The sequence below is a fragment of the Ipomoea nil genome, unplaced genomic scaffold (genome assembly GCF_001879475.1).
Source record: "Ipomoea nil cultivar Tokyo-kokei standard unplaced genomic scaffold, Asagao_1.1 scaffold0642, whole genome shotgun sequence".
Taxonomy (NCBI): Eukaryota; Viridiplantae; Streptophyta; class Magnoliopsida; order Solanales; family Convolvulaceae; genus Ipomoea; species Ipomoea nil.
This window is the reverse complement of record NW_017617070.1, coordinates 4600445-4618453: the sequence shown is the minus strand read 5'-3', so window position 1 is coordinate 4618453 and position 18009 is coordinate 4600445. Positions and strand designations below refer to the sequence as shown.

Sequence of the window (18009 nt, the reverse complement as noted above, 5' to 3'; positions counted from 1 at the left end):
GTACCACCAATAGTTCCACCTCCTCAAAATCAAGCAGCTCAACCACGTCTTCGAGACATCCAAAGACTGGTAATAGCTATTAACCCTTCTTGCATTCAATTATCTGATGCAACTAGGAATTATGAACTCAAGACTTTCCATCTGAATATGCTCCCTACCTTTAACGTTTTGGGAAGTGAAGATGCTTTGGGTTTCATGCGAGAGCTCTATAGTACGGTACAAACTTTACCATTAAATAATTTATCTGAAGAAGAGCTTAGAATGAAATGTTTTCCATATTGCATGAGGGGTGATGCTAGGCAGTGGTTGTTAAATTTACCAGAGGGTTCTTTAAGAACTTGGGATGATGTTTACAATGCTTTCATGTTTAAATATTATTCATCTCAAAAGACAATGGACTATAGGAGTAGAATATGCACTTTTACTCAAAGAGAGGGTGAATTGTTTCATGAGGCATGGGATCGTTTTAAATTGCTTTTGACCCAATGTCCACACCATCAATTCCCATTGTTATTGTTGACACAATTCTTTTATGATGGTTTAACTCCTAATTGTCAGTCTCTTGTAGATACTGCTGCAGGTGGATACACAGGCGATAAAAATAGTGATGAATTAGAAACTATCTATGAGAACTTAGCTAGTAATTCTCGACAAAAGGCAGTGAGAGGTCGAAGAACTGCTGTGCATGAAATTAGCACACAATCTGAGTTGACAACACAAGTGGCTGAATTGACTAAACAGATGAACTTATTGATGACTCGTGATAGTTCGAATAGAGAATTTTGTTCTTATTGCAATACATATGGTCATAATTCTTCTGTTTGTATGAATGCAGAGTCCTCACAACCATCTTATGAAGAAGTTAATTACATGGGATCCAATATGGGTAGGCAACAACCTAGGAGTGATCCATTTTCTAATACATATAATCCAGGTTGGCGGAATCACCCTAACTTCTCATGGAGAGATCAAGGTAATGCAAGACCAATGGGACCACCTGGATTCCAGCAACGGGGACCATCAAGATTCCAACATTAGCAATACAGACCTTTCCAGCAGCCACATGCGCCACAACAGTCTCAACTTCCTGCTCAGGAGAAAAAGCCTCAATTGGAGGAGATGTTTATGCAATACATGGCTAGCCAGGACACGATGATGAAAAAAATGGATGCAAAAATTGATAAGTTTGCTCAATCCTGCCAAGCATCAATTCATAATTTAGATGTGCAAGTAGGTCAGTTGGCTAAATTGGTTGCAAAAAAAGATCGAGGTTAGTTTCCTAGTACCACTGAAATAAACCCTAGGGAAGGAGCTATGGCTGTCACCTTGAGAAGTGGTAAGATATTGAATGAAATTATGAAAGAAAATGAACCCATGAGTGTTGAAAAAGAGAGTGATAAAGAAGAAGAGGAGCAAGTGCCTAAAGAGAATTCTAGTGATCAAAACCTCACTTTCTCTACAGTAAAACCTTATGTACCCCCCATTCCATATCCACAAAGGTTACAAAAGAGGAACCAGGACAATAACTTTCAAAGATTTTTAGAGATTTTTAAAAAATTGCGAATTAATATTCCTTTTGCAGAAGCACTTGCTAATATGCCGTCTTATGCCAAGTACATTAAGGAAATTGTGTCTAATAAAAAGAAACTGGAAGAGTTTGCTACTGTGCATCTAAATGAAGAGTGTAGTGCTATTTTGCAAAGCAAATTACCTCCTAAGTTAATGGATCCAGGAAGTTTTTCTATTCCTTGCACTATTGGTAATACTGTCATTGATAAATGCTTATGTGATCTAGGTGCCAGTATTAACCTTATGCCTTTAACTCTTTTTAAGAAGTTGGAAATAGCTGAAATGAAGCCAACAACAATCTCTCTTCAACTTGCTGATAGATCAATCAAATACCCGCTTGGAGTAGTGGAGGATATCTTGATAAAAGTTGGTAAATTTTATTTTCCTGCTGATTTTCTGATTCTTGATATGGGTAGTGACACAGATACATCTCTTATACTTGGTAGACCATTTTTGTTGACAGGAGGAGTATTAATTGATATGCCTTTAGGGAAATTGATTTTTAGAGTAGGTAAAGAAAAAGAGGAATTCTCTATCTCTAAGGCTGTAAAATTACCAACTTTTGATGAATCATGTCTTTTTGTTGATGTTATTGAGAAACCTTTAGAAGAATAATTTGTTAAGCATTCACCTAGTGAAACACCACATCAACTTGAACTTAAACCACCATCATTGCGGTTCAAATACGAATTTTTGAGTAACAATGATACTTTTCTTATGTTTTCTTATGCTCATTTACTTCATGCAAAAAAAGAGAGATTGTGGAGAACATTGACTAAAGCTTGGCATGACAGAAATAATTTTTGGAGAGAATTCAATGTAGGGCAAGAAGTTTTGTTGTCTAATTCTTGTCTTAAGTTTTTTCTAGAGAAATTGAAGTCTAGATGGTTTGGTCATTTCATGGTCACTAAAGTTTGTTCGTATGAGGCCATAGAGATTGAAAGAGAGAAAAAGAGACCATTCATGGTTGCTTCACCAAAAGGCAGCCCCGGAAGAAACTGACAACTAACAGGGAAGTTTCCTGTTTATTTCATTTTCTCATACTTGCTTTTATATTTAACATTGAGGACAATGTTGAGTTTGAGTGTGGGGAAGGGAAAGTAAGATTAGGGGATGTTTTCTGCAAGTTTTATGCAAAATAGGCAATATCAAAAAAAAAGTTCTGCATTTTATGCATTTTTCTAGATTTTTAGCATCTTTTCCTTCATTTTTCTGCAATTTCTTAGCAAATAAAGTTTTAAAAAATGCCATCTAATGACTATGTTGATTGGGAGATAAGTTCTAGTGTTTTGGGAGTGCATAATATCAATGAATGTGTTTGGCTATATGTATGCTTGCATAGAGTTGGTAGTCAAATTCTGTCACACCGTGAGCTGTTGAGCCTAGAGGTTGCCCACTGCAACTTATTTTCATTTTGAGTGTTTATGTGCCCTCTTTGATTGTGTTACTTCTAGAACTTGCTTCATACCATTTCAGAGCTACATGTTATATGTTGACACGAGAATGATTCAGGCATTAGGATTTAGCCTTATGGCCTTAAAAATGACCACATCCTTATACATGTTATTTTTCCCCTAGTGAACCATTTTTGAGCATTAAAAGAAATATAAGACATTTTTCTTCATTAGCCAGTTCCAAAGAACCTTAACTCATAAAAATAAGCCTCTTAACCCGTCCTTGAGTCAGTGGATGTCATTATTTCATTTATCTGTGCAAGATGACCAAAAGTGATGAAGTATGGGTGAGATTGGAGTTGAAAGGTGATTCTACAACTGAGTTGCTTTGGATGAGGAATTGGTTGTGATCAAAGGGGTGAAAAAAAAAAAGAAAAAAAATAACAAAATGATATGTTCTAGTTTGTGGGTTGGAAAATCTTTGAATGCCCAAACTTTTGTTCTCATTTTATTCTTAAAATGATTTTGTGAGCAATGAAGGCATGGTAGAAATTTGGTGATTATGGGAAGAGTACCATTGAGGGTTGTGTGAAATGAGGAGTAATCTATTCGGTTTTACTAGAAAAAAAAAAAGAAAAAAAAAAAGAAACAGGAAAAAAATGGAAAATGAGATTTTGAAGTTGTTTTGGGAGTTTATCAGCGAAAAGGATGAGGAAGAATGAAGAAACGATGGTTTGTTTTGGTAGAGTTCATTGTATTGGTTTACAAGTTCTTGCTCTTGATATGGTGAAATTATGGCTCTACTGATTCCTTGGACTTTATTTGTATTTCCTTATATCCTTTCTTTCTTAAACCACATACCCTTGGCCCCATTACAACCCATAAATAAAGACCTTTTGACTCGTGTTTTCCATATAATTTGGGTAGTGGAGTTTTGGTGGAAAAGCAAGCCTATGGCAAGTGCACTCTCAATAGGGGATGGTGTGTACCTTTCTTATACATGTTTATATGAGAGATTGAGTGAACAACCGTGAGGACTACTATTCTCTATTATCTTGTGTGCATATGACTTTGAACTCTCATGAAGTATTATGTGTTTACCAATTCCCTTGAATTGAATGCCTAGTTGACATGGCTATGGTTGGTAGTTTGATTTCATTGCATAAGTTTGCTTGGGGACAAGCAAAACCTTGAGTGTGGGGAAATTTGATAAGCGTAGTTTCTAGGCATTATTTAGAGTAATTTTAGTGAGTGATTTGCATAAATAAATTAAGTTTTAGGGTTGGTCTTATTATAAATATTATATTTATTTATTTGTTACTAGTTTAGATTGGTTTTAATAAATATTAGAATAATGTTGCATTTTTATTAATATAAATAGTATGTTATTACCATGTTTTATTAGGATGTGTCATTAAGTTATAATTAGTTTATTTTAACTTAATTTTGTTTTGTTTTTTATTTAGGGACTTGCGCAGCAGTAAAGGAAAAAGAGGGAATTAGGTTAAAGGGGGGTTTGTTTCTTTCACGGCAGTAGAAGTAAAAAAAGGGAAAAACAACCCTTTTAAATGGTTTTTTTGTTTGTGGAGTCGGCAGAGGAAGGACGAGACGGAAAGGAGTGAATAAAACGGAAGCCTGGGAGCAGCAGTAGTGTGGTCGGCGAGGAGTTTCCAGCGAGGAAGCAAAGGATTATTCAAGATTCCATCGCCAGAATTCTTGAGCTTCAATCGCGGCTACCTTCTTCTTAGGCTTGAATTACTTTCTTTCATCTCTATTTTTATTCTTGTTCAAATTTCCAGAATGTTATTTATTGAACTTTCCTTACCTTTAGTTATGATTATTAGCTAAAACTTTAATTAGTGATTTGGATTAGCCTATATTAGATTGATTGACTATTTTTTATGTGTTGATTCTTCCAATTTCAATTCAATAATTGAACTTGATTATATTTATTTTATGTATTTTAATTGTGGATTGTGTGACTGGCCATTGCATAAGTCTAATATTAGGGTTCATAAGAACAACTGACAGGTGAATTATGAACCTAGAACTCATAAGATAAACACAATTGACCTAAACTAGACATAGCTTTAGGTATTTGTGGTGAGATTTGATTGTTGCTTAATGGGTTCAATTAATGTTGGTGAGATATCGACGGATGATCACAGTTAATTGGATACAACCTAGTAGCTCGACGGAGTATTAGGATATAATTGGAGCAATCATCACTATAATTACAAGAATTAATATTTAGGAGAGTTAGTTAATTATCTAATAGGTGAACCCAAATCCCTAGTCTTCTCTTAATTGGAATTTTTCTTAACTTTAGATTCATAATTATTCTTTTTAATTACATTAATACTATTTGTTTGCACTTTTCATTATCATCAAAATTGATTATTCAAGATAACAGTTAATAGTGTTCTTCGTGGGATCGACCCTGGAATACTCCAGGAATTTATACTGTGATTGACTCTGTGCGCTTACATATTATAACAATCAGAAGCACCTGACCTCGTATGATAGCGGAAGCGTAGCCCGTAGATCTCTAGCCATAGTTGATGTTCCTGTTGTGTTGCCTCTTAACGGTAGACCGTTAGCCATGGTTTGCCTCAGACCTGACTCAGAACCCTAGATGGTGTATTGGTGTCTACTGAGTAGTCTGAGTACCGTAACTGAGTGTGCTAACATCAATCATCCTGTATCCCATCAATCCAGGATTATATTAGGCAGAGTTTGGTTGACTAACAACTACTAGTTATTAAGTCCAACCAGACCACTTAATAAGCCTAGTTAACTTGCACCACTTAATTAAGGCCCTAATATATAATATCAATATATATTATAAGGAAAAAACTTAATTAAGGCCCTAATATATAATATCAATATATATTATAAGGAAAATTATAAGGAAAAATCTTACATTCTCCCACCCTAATATATAATATCAATATATATTATAAGGAAAAATCTTACATTCTCCCACTTGGTGCAAGTACTAGCAAACATAGAGTCAACAACGCTTCTACTGAAGCTCAAACACACAAAGAAATCAAGCACAAAGAGTCAACAACGCCTCTACTGAAGGTCAAACACACTTTCTCAACCTAATGAAGCACAAAGAGTCAACAACGCCTCCACTGAAGCTCGATCTCATAACCTCCCACATGGGAGAGGTCACTACATGCCATCTGAGCATAAGGTGCTTGGCCACGCATTTGATGTTTTAAAATCTTCTTATTTCAATAAAAAAAAAAACCTGACTATTGCCATTCCTAAATTGCTTGAATTATACGTGGGTGTGCTTGGTTGATATGTTCAACTATCATGAATGGTAATCAAAGTCATTGTTATTGTTTGGTTGACAGGTTTATAAAACACTACTATGAGATTTGATTACCCCCTTAATTAGAAAACCTATTACCTAATAAAATAAGGATTTCATTCCATTATTCCCTCACCTAATTGGTAATTTAATTTTTAAGTTTGGATTAATGCTTTTAGATTTTTGTTTTTATTTTTTATTTATATTGGTGCTTTGATGTCTTTATATTATAATAAATTGTCTTAATTTTTGTTTTTGTATTTTTAAACCTTTATTCTCATTATAGGATCATACATAACCAATCAACAATATTGGTAATCATTCCAATTCCACCCTAATACCAAACATGCAAAATACTTTTACCAAAACCTATTACCATTATCAAGTATTTGATTCATATTCTGATTACGATTCCCATTTGTGAACCAAACACACCTTTAGGAGATAAATATTTGAAGGGAAATGAAATTGAAATTCCATGGCAAATAAATTCCAGGAAAATTGATTCAATTGTTTGGTTGGTGGAAATGAAATTACTAGGAATATGTATTCTATTGTTTGGTTGGGTTTAGAAAGATAAGGAATAATGAATATAAAGACCAACGTACCCTTAAAAAGATGAATGAATAAATAGCTGCCTATGTAATTAAGAAACTTTTACAAGAATAAAATGGTACACTTATGTTATTTTTCTTCCCAATCTTTGTTAAAAACAAAATTCCACCTATTTGTAAAAGAATTCATTTTCCTCAAATTTAAAAAATTCATTTTCCAATAAAAAATATTTTCCATCCAACCAAACAACATAAATTAACATTTTTCATGAAAAATATTTTCCGTCCAACCAAACACCCCTTAGTTCCATTATGCGTCAGCCCGCACTCCAAAAGAAAAAAATAGAAGGAAATAGGGAGTAATATAAAGGCCTACTTTCTCAGTTTTCAACTGTTCCAACCGATCTTGTCTTCCTCATCCCTGCAAGAACTGAACCTAAAACCTCCAATTCTCTCCCTCCCTTCTCTCTCTATATATGTACATCAATCTTCTATTCATAATATAGCTGTAGATATTAGGGACCCTTAGTAATCACTGTGAATCAACATGGAGGACAAAGACACAGAGCTCCTCTGTAAAGTCACAGCAAACCACCTGTTCCTGGCTCAATTCGAACCTTTCCGAGCCACTCTGCGTAGTCTCCGAGCTCGGAATCCGGACATTGCCCGAGCCATTCTTCAGACGATCGTTGCCCAGGGCGGCCGATTCGACTCAATCCTGTGGTCCCACTCTTGCCCATCCCCGCCTTTACTTACCTTCCTCTGCACGCTTGAACTCCTCGAATTCAACGACCCTACGTCCAACCTCTGGTCGTTTGATGCGGACACGCTGAAATTGAGGGCTGAGTTTTTGCTGTATTTGCGTGCTGTCATTTTTAGGGTTTCCGAGAGCCTTAAGAAGGGCACGGACGTAGAGGACGGTGGAGGAAATGGAATGAATCCCGATCCTCATGGGGAGGGGAAAGATGAGGGTTTAAAGGGAATAGGTGTCCTTGAGCTAGAGGACTGTTTGAGTGTTTTAGAGAGGATTTCTGAGGTGGGTTTGACCCGGTTGAAACCGGATTTGATTGAAATAGATCATACAAGGGAGAATGAAGGGACTTCTGGAAGTGATATTGTGGTAGAGGAAGAGGAAATTATGAGACTACGGAGGATGTTTCTTGAAAATGCTGATGTTTTTGATGCTTTGTGTGTGAATATTCAAAAGCAGGTTAGTTGGATTGAGGGTGAAAATTCAGCAATGACTCTTGCATTGAGGACAACAGTGAAGCATAATGATGCTGGGGAGAAGGTGCTAAAATTGATCCAAAGAAGTGTTCAGATTTCACATTTGGATGCCATGAAGGAATGCCTGGAGAAGGATGATGTGGATGGAGCAGTTTCGCATATTCGGTATCTCAATTTTGATTATGGAGTTGAGGAGAAGGAGCATCGGTATGTACATTCTATTTGGACAACTTCTCTTCCAATGAGCAAAACAGTTCTATAATAAGTTGTCACTTCAGCCACTTGCAATTTGTTTTGTTCCTTTTTCAATGTAATGCTGCCCATAAGGATCATTAACAAATAGAATCCATGCCTGTATAGGTATTCTGTTAAAAGATTCTTCCTTTGAAATGCTTAATGTGCCTTTTACCTTTACAATTTAACTGCCTTATCTTATACGATACAATGTAATATTCCCTGTGGATGTTTTGATCTAAGATTTGGGAATTGCATATAGGATTTGTCTCTTCACTGTACAACAGTCAACAGTAACACATTGGTTCACTACTTAACCTGTAATGGACCTTCTTGACAGGAAGCTTGGTGGATAGGGGTTCATGTGTCATACTGATTGTTAAACTAAATTTGACTGTGTTGAAAAAGTAATTCCTTTCACTGAAGTTTTAAATTGAGGAATTATTAATGAGATTTGAGTCATTTGACTCTTGTATGTACAACATTGACATAGTATTAGCATCTGCTTATTTCATATCCTAATAGTCTTCAACAAGAAACCTGGTGGAGTATTGGCTTGTGTGCCATTCTGAATTGTGATGAAAATATAATTTTTTTTCACTAAATATTAATGTTCTTTTGTTTCAAACTACAATGGTTCTTGCAATTACATAGCTTTCTTAAGGATAGATGTAATGGAATTGCTGGAAGTGGTTATTATACAGTAGTTTGTTTTATTATAAATTCAGTTATTAAACAAATACTAGAGTGAATTCGGTGGTTAATTGTTATCTATAGTTTGCATCTACTATGAAGTAAACAAAGATATTGTTTTTTCTTTCCTGAACCATGTACGATGGAGCAGAAGGGTTGAGATTTTTTTTGATAAACTCTTTATACTTGTTAAAAGAAGTTGCATAACTCCTTAAGAGCACACAAATGAATGTATCTCATAGACAGTCATGCAATATTGCCTCCAGCTATACTTGGTCCTTTATTCTCAATTGCAACCTTCATAAAGAGTAAGTGCAATACTATTTCCATTGTGTCGTTTGGCCAGGGTAAATAAGCACAGGGGAGGGAATAACTTTAGATCTTGAAGCCAATGAATCAATCCCACTGTCAATGGAACACCACTTACTCTTCATTAGCAGTTATAAATACATAGTCTGCTTCTTAGTAAAATAGCCCACCTCTGTCAAATATACTTTTGACTGTGATTCAGTCATAATAAGATTGACTCTTCTCATCAGTAGTTAAAATTATAAATTTCTGAGGTTTTTGCCTAACTATTGTTGCATAGCTGTTGCTTGACTGTTTTACAAACCTATTGTCCCCACAGATTATCAATCTAAAGTGAATCTGGTTATACATGGAGTTTTATGAACCTAATATCCCAAAGGATAATTAATCTAAGGTGAATATGGAAATATGCATATGAAATTAAATTTATTTGATCTATAATATTCCTTTAGCCTAATTGTTAATTGATAGGTTCACTTTGTTTAAAACATTTTGGAGAAGTCTGCCTATAGCTTTTATTTTGAGCAAATTCAAATTCTTATTTATTTGTTTAGTTTTGTGGGGAGGGGGGGGGGGGGGGTGTTATAATAGATTTCTCAATGTACAGTGCAGTGTGTTTTTCCTTGCACTCAATAATGTACTAGGTAATTACCAACCTTCTAACATTCAGATGCACCTTATGCTGATGGATTTTCTTGTATGAACTACTGTTAATGAATGATGCATAGTGCTCTATGTCCAAAATGTTAGTTTCCAAAGCTAGTGTGATGAACTGGCAGTAAAAGGAACTCAATGGTGAAATAGAATCCATATAATCTACCCAACCAGTTTAGATTAAGGCTTTTAGTTGAGTTGAGTTGTATTGAGATTATACAATATTTGGGTCATAGGCTTTTAGATCATGTATTTTAAAAATTGAAGCAATGTTATGTATCTTTCTGGTGTGTTGCACTGTGACAATCCAATATTTTGGGCCTGCGACATGATAAGAAGAAACTGTATTTTAAAAATGAAGCATGCTATGCATATTTCCATTTTGTTTCTTCTCATTGTTGCATCTCTATTTATGTTCCCCCTTTTCATGTCTTAAATAGCCTGGTTTTGCATGATATTCTCAAGAGGGTTTTGCCAGTGAAGGATGATTATGGAGATGCCTGGCTTGCATCCAGACATAAGCTGTTGTCAGTTTTTAGAGAAGCACTTTCATCATGTTGTGCACGCCTAGTTCAAATGATTCAGGTGCTGATAATGCTAAGTGTTTATTCTTGCAAGTTTTCTTGCTGATATAATAATTCAATGCTTTTAAATGATCTGTGTACCTTGGTTGAGTCATTTAAAGTTTCAGTTTCCTTTTACAATGAAAATATGTAAATCACTAAATTTCCCACAATTAATACTATTGATCCTAATTAACATCTCAAATTGCTTGGTTAGGAAAGTATAATGAAATTCCAATTTCCTTCCCCATATATGGGATCTCTTAATTCAGAGTGGCAATGCTACTAATACTTCCATATCCATTGTAACCAGCTCAACTTATCATTTTAAGTTGCCTAAAAGTTTTCTAGAGTTTGGTGTTATATGAAGAAGTTAATCTTTGCTAAGCTAGAAAATGCAGCAGATGGCTTGTACAATTGGTTAGCAATTAACTGTGAGTACTAGTATTAACTTTTCATAAAATACTGATGTACGTAGTTGATATGTGGTGTTAAACAGGCCATTCAAGATGAGTTGCTCTTTGCAGAGATGGAGATTTTGAGAACTTGTGATAGTGAACACATTACTCCTCCCCTTTTGCGCCTTCAAAATTTTATAAGAGAACTGAAACCTGATACAGATTCAAATGAAAGGGCAAGATTATTGGACACTGCCGTGAGTTCAGGCATGAGAGAAATGTATCATTATGCTCGTGTTAGTGGCTTGCATGTGCTGGAGTGTGTCATGCATACTGCATTATCTGCTCTGCGGAAGGAAGAACTTCAAGAAGCTAGCAGTGTATGTATTGTAAATTTAGATTTACCTATTGAAAAAGTGTATCATAATTTGAACATATCTATTTGGGTTTCTTAAAAGAGATCATCAGACTAACAAAGGTGTCAAGTCAAGAGTTCAGACCGTCGAATGAATTGTGGCCTGGTGGGAGGAAACATATATGTATTTGGATTAAAAAGTACTATGGTGCAACATATTGGCACATCAGTTTGCTTTCAACTACCTGGTAATAACTCATCAGTTTCGTTCATCTGTCTTATGACAGGTTCTCTTGCTGTTTCCCCGACTTCAGCCTCTTGTGGCTGTGCTTGGTTGGGACTTGTTGTCTGGTAGAACAACATTGAGGAGAAAATTGATGCAACTTTTGTGGACTAGCAAATCACAAGAATTTCGTTTACAAGACTCTCCTCGTTATTGTTCCAAATTAAATGAGGTACATGCTTTGGAAATCTTGATTCCCTCAATATCTTGTACATAAACACGTCCTAGCATTTCTTGATTAACGGTCAACCCTCATTTTGGCAGGTGTCTTGTGTTGAACATCTTTGCGATTTATTATGTTACCGGCTTGATCTTGCTTCTTTTGCTTCATCTGTGAATTCTGGTCAATCATGGAGTTCTAAATCCTCGTTACTTCTGTATGGAAGTGAGCGTTCAGAACAAGGAAATGAAGGCATCAAATGGGATCCTTTTGTTGAAAATTTTGTGCTGGAAAGGCTATCTGTGCAGAGTCCACTTCGGGTATGATGTCAGGCTTTAGTTTGTCTTGAAAAATGTGCACAGTTTTCATCAATAGGATAAATATGTTTATGTTTCCATAGTATTGCACCTTTGATTTGAGTGGAAAAACAATATCTTCTGGATTGGGACTGCATTTTCTCTTTTTTAATTTGGGGGTGGGGGTGAGGGTGTGTGGTGGATTTCTATGGATAAATGAATTTGTTGGTCTATCCTAATTGTGGGAGCACTTCTCCAGTATGAGTTTATCTGTTATTGCTGCATACATGATTTGGCTTACTATAAGGTGCATTAAAGAAATTATAACTGTTGATTGCTATAGGCCTATAGTACTACTTACCAACATTGAATTGTATGGTCTGCTGAATCTCTGAGTTCACAAGAAAGATGCACCAACATTTTTTTGCCAAAATGCTAATCTAAAAATGATGTCCATGCATCTTATTTAAAATTTCTTCTTAGGTAATTAATTTCTTTTTTATTTCTTTCTGCTAGTGTTGGAGACTAATTGAAGTGGCTTTATAGGTATTATTTGATGTTGTTCCAAGCATTAAATTTCAAGATGCGATAGAGCTGATTAGCATGCAGCCAATTACTTCAACACTAGCAGCCTGGAAGAGGTGTGATTATGAGTCTCCTGCAATATGACGCTGGTTTTGTTGATCTGATTTGCTATATTTACTTTTGTTTTCCTCGTTGCTGGTTGATATCTTATAGCTCCCTTGAAGCACCAGTTGAGTTTACTTGTTTTTCTGAGAGTTTTATTGTGCTCACATCATTTCATGACTACTCTTTTGGATACTTCTTTTTCTTCTATTAAAGTAATCTGTTACTAATTTTCATACTTTATGCAATTCCTAAATTTAAGCTTTGTATACATGCATGGAGTTATTGATTTGTTGCTTTCTATTTTCTTTTATTCATTGGCAAACCTAACATAAAATTCCTATTCTCACTTCCTAAAAGGTGAGAATTTTAACCTTTAAAGCGTGAGCGTTTGGAGAATGATAAGCTCACAAAAACAGTTTGGTTTTCTGCTTTATATTTCGTTGGTAGGGTCCAAGATATTGAACTTATGCACATGAGATATGCTTTGGAATCTGCTGTTCTTTCTCTGGGGGCGATGGAAGATGACACAAGAGTAGGAGAGGGAAAGGGGAACGCTAATATGTGCTACTTGAAAGACCTGAAGAGCCATCTGGATGCCATCAATAATGTTCCCCGGAAGGTTATATTCTTTTTATTTTTTTGCTCTCTCTCGCCCCCCCCCTATATATATTGTTTATGCAATTAATTTGTTATAATGGTTTTATATTTACATAACTAGGGCTTGGTTTAGGCTAAGACTTGAGTGGTTACTATTGGTCTTTGGAATACTCATGAAACACTCAATGTTATCTTCTCCTTGGCAGTTAGTTTTCAATTAGGAATCCAAATTTAGCAATATATAAATAGTCAAAATTAAATCAAATATGATGTCCTGCATTTTTAATATCTACAATGCTCTATGTAATATGACATATTAGATTTTAGCTGTCAGAATTTGCAAATATAGAAACAATTCCAGAAGAAAATATTTTTACTTTGTACAGTTGTAATTGTATATTCATGGAAAAATTTTAAGGTGTTTCTAGTTGCTTTTGCCAGAGTTGCAATAAGGCTGAAATACCAACTTTCTTGTATTAATGCTATGTCTTATTCATCTTAATAAATGCAGATATTTATGGTGAACATTATCATCTCTCTTCTTCATATGGATGGTCTCTCTCTCTATTCAGCATCTTCTACCTCATCGAGGAATTTATCTGAAATGCCCACTACATCCATTGGAAAACAATCGGAGGCTCCAACCCAAGATTCAGTGAATGAGACAGCTGTGTTGTTTATCAGACAGCTACTTGACATACTGCGGCACAATATACCATCATCTGAGAAGGAGAATGCCCGGGATGAGAATATTTCTTCTGGTGGAAAAGAAGCCCTTGAATGGCGAATTTTGAATGCCAGGCATTTTATTGAAGATTGGGAGTGGCGGTTGTCTATTCTGCAATGCCTTTTGCCATTGTCTGAACGACAATGGAGATGGAAGGAGGCATTGACTGTGTTACGTGCAGCACCTTCTAAGCTACTGAATCTGTGAGTACTATTGTTTTTGCTACTGTTGAATAGTAGAAGGGAAAAATAGAAAAGATGTTTATTATACTTCCATATCAAGCTTCAGATTTACACACCAAATATATAGGCAAATAATTGGCATTGGAAAAGTACACAATAAATGCTTAATCAGCCCAAGAAACCTAATCCCCTTCTCAAGGCACAAGAGTAAATTTTAGGCTGCCCAAGACAAATGTTCCCAACACAATATTTTCCAACACTCCCCCTCAAGCTGGAGCATATAAATCAAATGCTCCAAGCTTGCTACAAATGTATTCAATCAGGATGGTGAGAACATAAGCTAGTTGGTCATTTGACCCAACAAATGTGGCAACAATATCTCCAGATGTGATCTTCTCTAGTATGAAGTGGCAATCAACCTCAATATGTTTGGTCCTTTCATGGTAGACAGGATTAGATGCAATGTGCAGCGCTGCTTGATTATCACAAATTAATTTCATAGTACCGGGCTTATAGAAATTGAGTTCTGTAATAATTTGTTTAACCCAAATTAGCTCACATATTCCAAGTGCCATAGCTCGGTATTTTGCTTCTGCACTTGAATGTGCAGCCACATCTTGTTTCTTACTTTTCCAAGAAACAAGATTACCTCCAAATAGAATACAATATCCCGATGTTGATCTCCTATCCCAAGGGCATCCAGCCCAATCTGCATTTGTATTGCCAACAATTTCTGTATGTCCATGATTTTATTGAGCAATCCTGTACCTGGAGACCTTTTCACATATCTCAATATTCTGACGGCTGCATCCCAATGACTTTGATATGGTTCTTGCAAAAATTGGCTAACTACACTTACAACAATGGAGATATCTGGTCCAGTTACAGTCAAGTACAGTAGTTTGCCAACTAATCTCCAATACTTACTCGGATTGGATAAGAGCTCCCCCTGTCTTGGAGAAGTTTGACATTTGGATCCATGGGTGTGTCAACTGGTTTGTAATTTGTCATTCCTGTTTCTTCAAGAATATCTAAAACATATTTCTTTTGAGACACATAGATACCTTGTTTGGATTGAGCATCTTCCATACCAAGAAAATACTTCAATTTTCAAAGATCTTTTGTTTCAAAATGTTGAAATAAATGTTTCTTAAGCTGATTTATTCCTTCACTATCATCCCCTGTAATGACGATATCATCAACATAAACCACAAGATATATGCTTTTTCCAAGTAGATGTTTATAGAAGACAGAGTGGTTGGCCTTGCTTTGAATCATGCCAACTTGTTGGACCACATCTCTAAATCTCCAAAACCAGGCACGTGGAGATTGCTTCAACCCATAGAGAGAGCGTTTAAGGCGACAAACAAGATATACAAATCCAAGGGGCTGCTCCATATATACTTTCTCATTCAAATCACCATGTAAGAAGGCATTCTTTATATCCAACTGATACAATGGCCAGTGGCGATTGGCTGCCATTGAGAGTAAGAGGCGGATATAAGTGATCTTGGCTACTGGTGAGAAGGTGTCTGTGTAGTCAATGCCAAAAACTTGTGTGTATCCTTTAGCAACAAGTTGAGCTTTGAGTCTATCAACTTGTCCATCTGGACCAACCTTCATATTATACACCCATCTACAACCAACCACAATTTTACCAGGAGGTAAAGTTACTAACTCCCAAGTCCCGGAAGAATGGAGTGTTTCCATTTCATCAACCATTGCTTGAGTCCACCCTGGATGAGTTAATGCCTCCGTGACATTGTTTGGAACAAAAATAGTTGACAAACTAGTAATGAAGGCACAATATGATGAAGACGGATCACGGACGTTTTTGTGAAAGGAAATTATAGATAGGGTAAGGATTTCAAGTGGATCTTTTACCTACTCGACTGGCAATGGGAGAGTGTGTTGTGGTGTTTTGGACTGTATCATTGGGTATCAATTATGTAGTACATGACTCAACTGGGTGTCTACCCTCTTGGGAATCTTGATGATTGCGTCGTTGGTAGGTGTACAACGATGGTGGAAGATGTCCTTCCTCTTGGATGTTTGGAGTTGGTATAATTCTTTCAGGAATAGGTATGGTCCTTTCAGGAACAGTGGGAGATAAAAGGTTCTGAAAAAGTAGGAAGAGGGAGGGTTTTTGTGATTTCAATGGATTCCCCTAAGAAATCAGATTCAACGGAGGTGGAAGAGAAAAAGGGTGTTAAAAAAAGGTAACATCGAAGGAGGTATAAAAATGGTGTGTTGGAGGCGAGAATATCCAAGAAAAACACACTTTATTGCCTTGGCATCAAGTTTATCACTCCTTGGAGAATTATCATGAACAAAGCAAGTACATCCAAAAATTCGCAACGGGAACTTATGGAGAGGTTCTTGTGGGTGCAAGATATGAAGGGGAATTTTTCCTTGCAAAACATAAGAAGTCATTCGATTTATGAGATAGCAAGAATGAAGTATAGCATGCCCCCAAAAATTCATAGGAACCTTATTATGAATAAGCAAGGTACGAGTTGTTTCAACAAGATGACAAATTTTTCGTTCAGCAACTCCATTTTGTTGAGGAGTTCTAGCACATGAAGATTCATGAAGTATTCCATGTGAGGAAAAGAAAGAAGTGAAAGGGTCAGAAAAATACTCTCTTGCATTATCACTGTGTAAGATTTTGAGAGATACCCCAAATTGATTCACAATTTCATTGTAGAATTTTTGAAACATATTAAATAATTCAAAGCTCTTCTACCATAAGAAGACCCAAGTGCACCGAGAGAAATCATCAATGAAGACAACAAAATATGAGAAACCCAAAGTGGATGAGACCCAACATGGTCCCCAAACGTCGGAGTGAACTAAAGAAAATGGGGTATTGGCCCTCCTATTCACTCTACTAGGATATGAGGCTCTTGAGTGTTTCCTAAGTTGACACGATTCACACTCTATGGTTTTTAAATTTGACAGACCAGGAACAAGTTGTTTTAATTTATTGAGATCAGGATGTCCTAAGCGACAATGGTTAAGGAAAGGTGAAGCAGTAGCAGTGCAAGCTATTTTGGTATTGGTAAAACATAAAAGGTGGTAGAGACCTTGTGATTCATATCCTTCACCAATTGTCTCTTTTGTTTGACGGTCTTGAATGATCACAGAATTAGAAGAAAAGGTAACAAGGCATTTGAGAGAGTAAGTTGATTAATTGAAATCAAATTGAAGGGACACCCGGGAATGCAAAGGACATTGGATAAAGATAAAGAATGAATGGTGACTTTTCCAATTCCTATAGCCTTCCCTTTTGATCCATCACCAAAAGTAACAGCAGGAAGAGAGTCTGAGAAATTAATATGGGAGAAAAAAGAAAGGTTACCAGATATGTGATCAGTTGGTCCAGAATCCAAGACCCAAACTGAGTATGATTTTTGGTGACCCAGGCAGACTTCAGTGCACTGCTTGAAATTTTATGTTCTGCCATAGTTGTCATAAAAATGTGAGAAAAACACTGTAGGGTCGCAGGAACAAGGCGAGTTGATCTGGAAATTTGGCCGGAAAAAGTCTCCAGAAAATAGCTCATGCGCCGGCGTGTGGCGTCGGAGCTGCTTCGTTGCGGTGGAGCATGTGGAGGTCCTTGGTGCTCGGAAAATGATGGCCAGGGTCGCCGGAGATTTTTCCAGAGGCTTGCTGAACCATATCGTCAATGTAGCTCAAAAAGGAAATGTTTTCTTGAAGATGGATAGATGAACAACGTAGAGTATGAAACTGGAGTATTTCTCAGGCCCCAAAAAGGTGGCTCTGATACCATGTTGAATAGTAGAAGGGAAAAATAGAAAAGTTGTTTATTATACTTCCATATCAAGCTTCAGATTAC

General features: G+C 36.2%; 2 protein-coding genes across 2 annotated transcripts in view; both read left to right on the top strand.

Moving 5' to 3' along the window:
* The first annotated feature begins 1314 nt into the window (after positions 1-1314).
* On the top strand, positions 1315-2184 carry LOC109174461. Its single transcript, XM_019323698.1, has one exon. It carries the CDS (start codon positions 1315-1317, stop codon positions 2182-2184), a length of 870 nt encoding a protein of 289 aa, XP_019179243.1.
* A 5032-nt stretch (positions 2185-7216) lies between these two features.
* LOC109174561 overlaps positions 7217-18009 on the top strand; it is a 48494-nt gene continuing 37701 nt past the window's right edge. Inside the window, exons 1-8 of the mRNA XM_019323778.1 lie at positions 7217-8276; positions 10400-10544; positions 11022-11300; positions 11563-11730; positions 11823-12038; positions 12561-12655; positions 13092-13263; positions 13753-14171. Of these exons, the coding sequence (XP_019179323.1) occupies positions 7390-8276; positions 10400-10544; positions 11022-11300; positions 11563-11730; positions 11823-12038; positions 12561-12655; positions 13092-13263; positions 13753-14171 (2381 nt within the window). The 5' untranslated portion in view covers positions 7217-7389. The remainder of the gene's footprint in view (positions 8277-10399; positions 10545-11021; positions 11301-11562; positions 11731-11822; positions 12039-12560; positions 12656-13091; positions 13264-13752; positions 14172-18009) is intronic.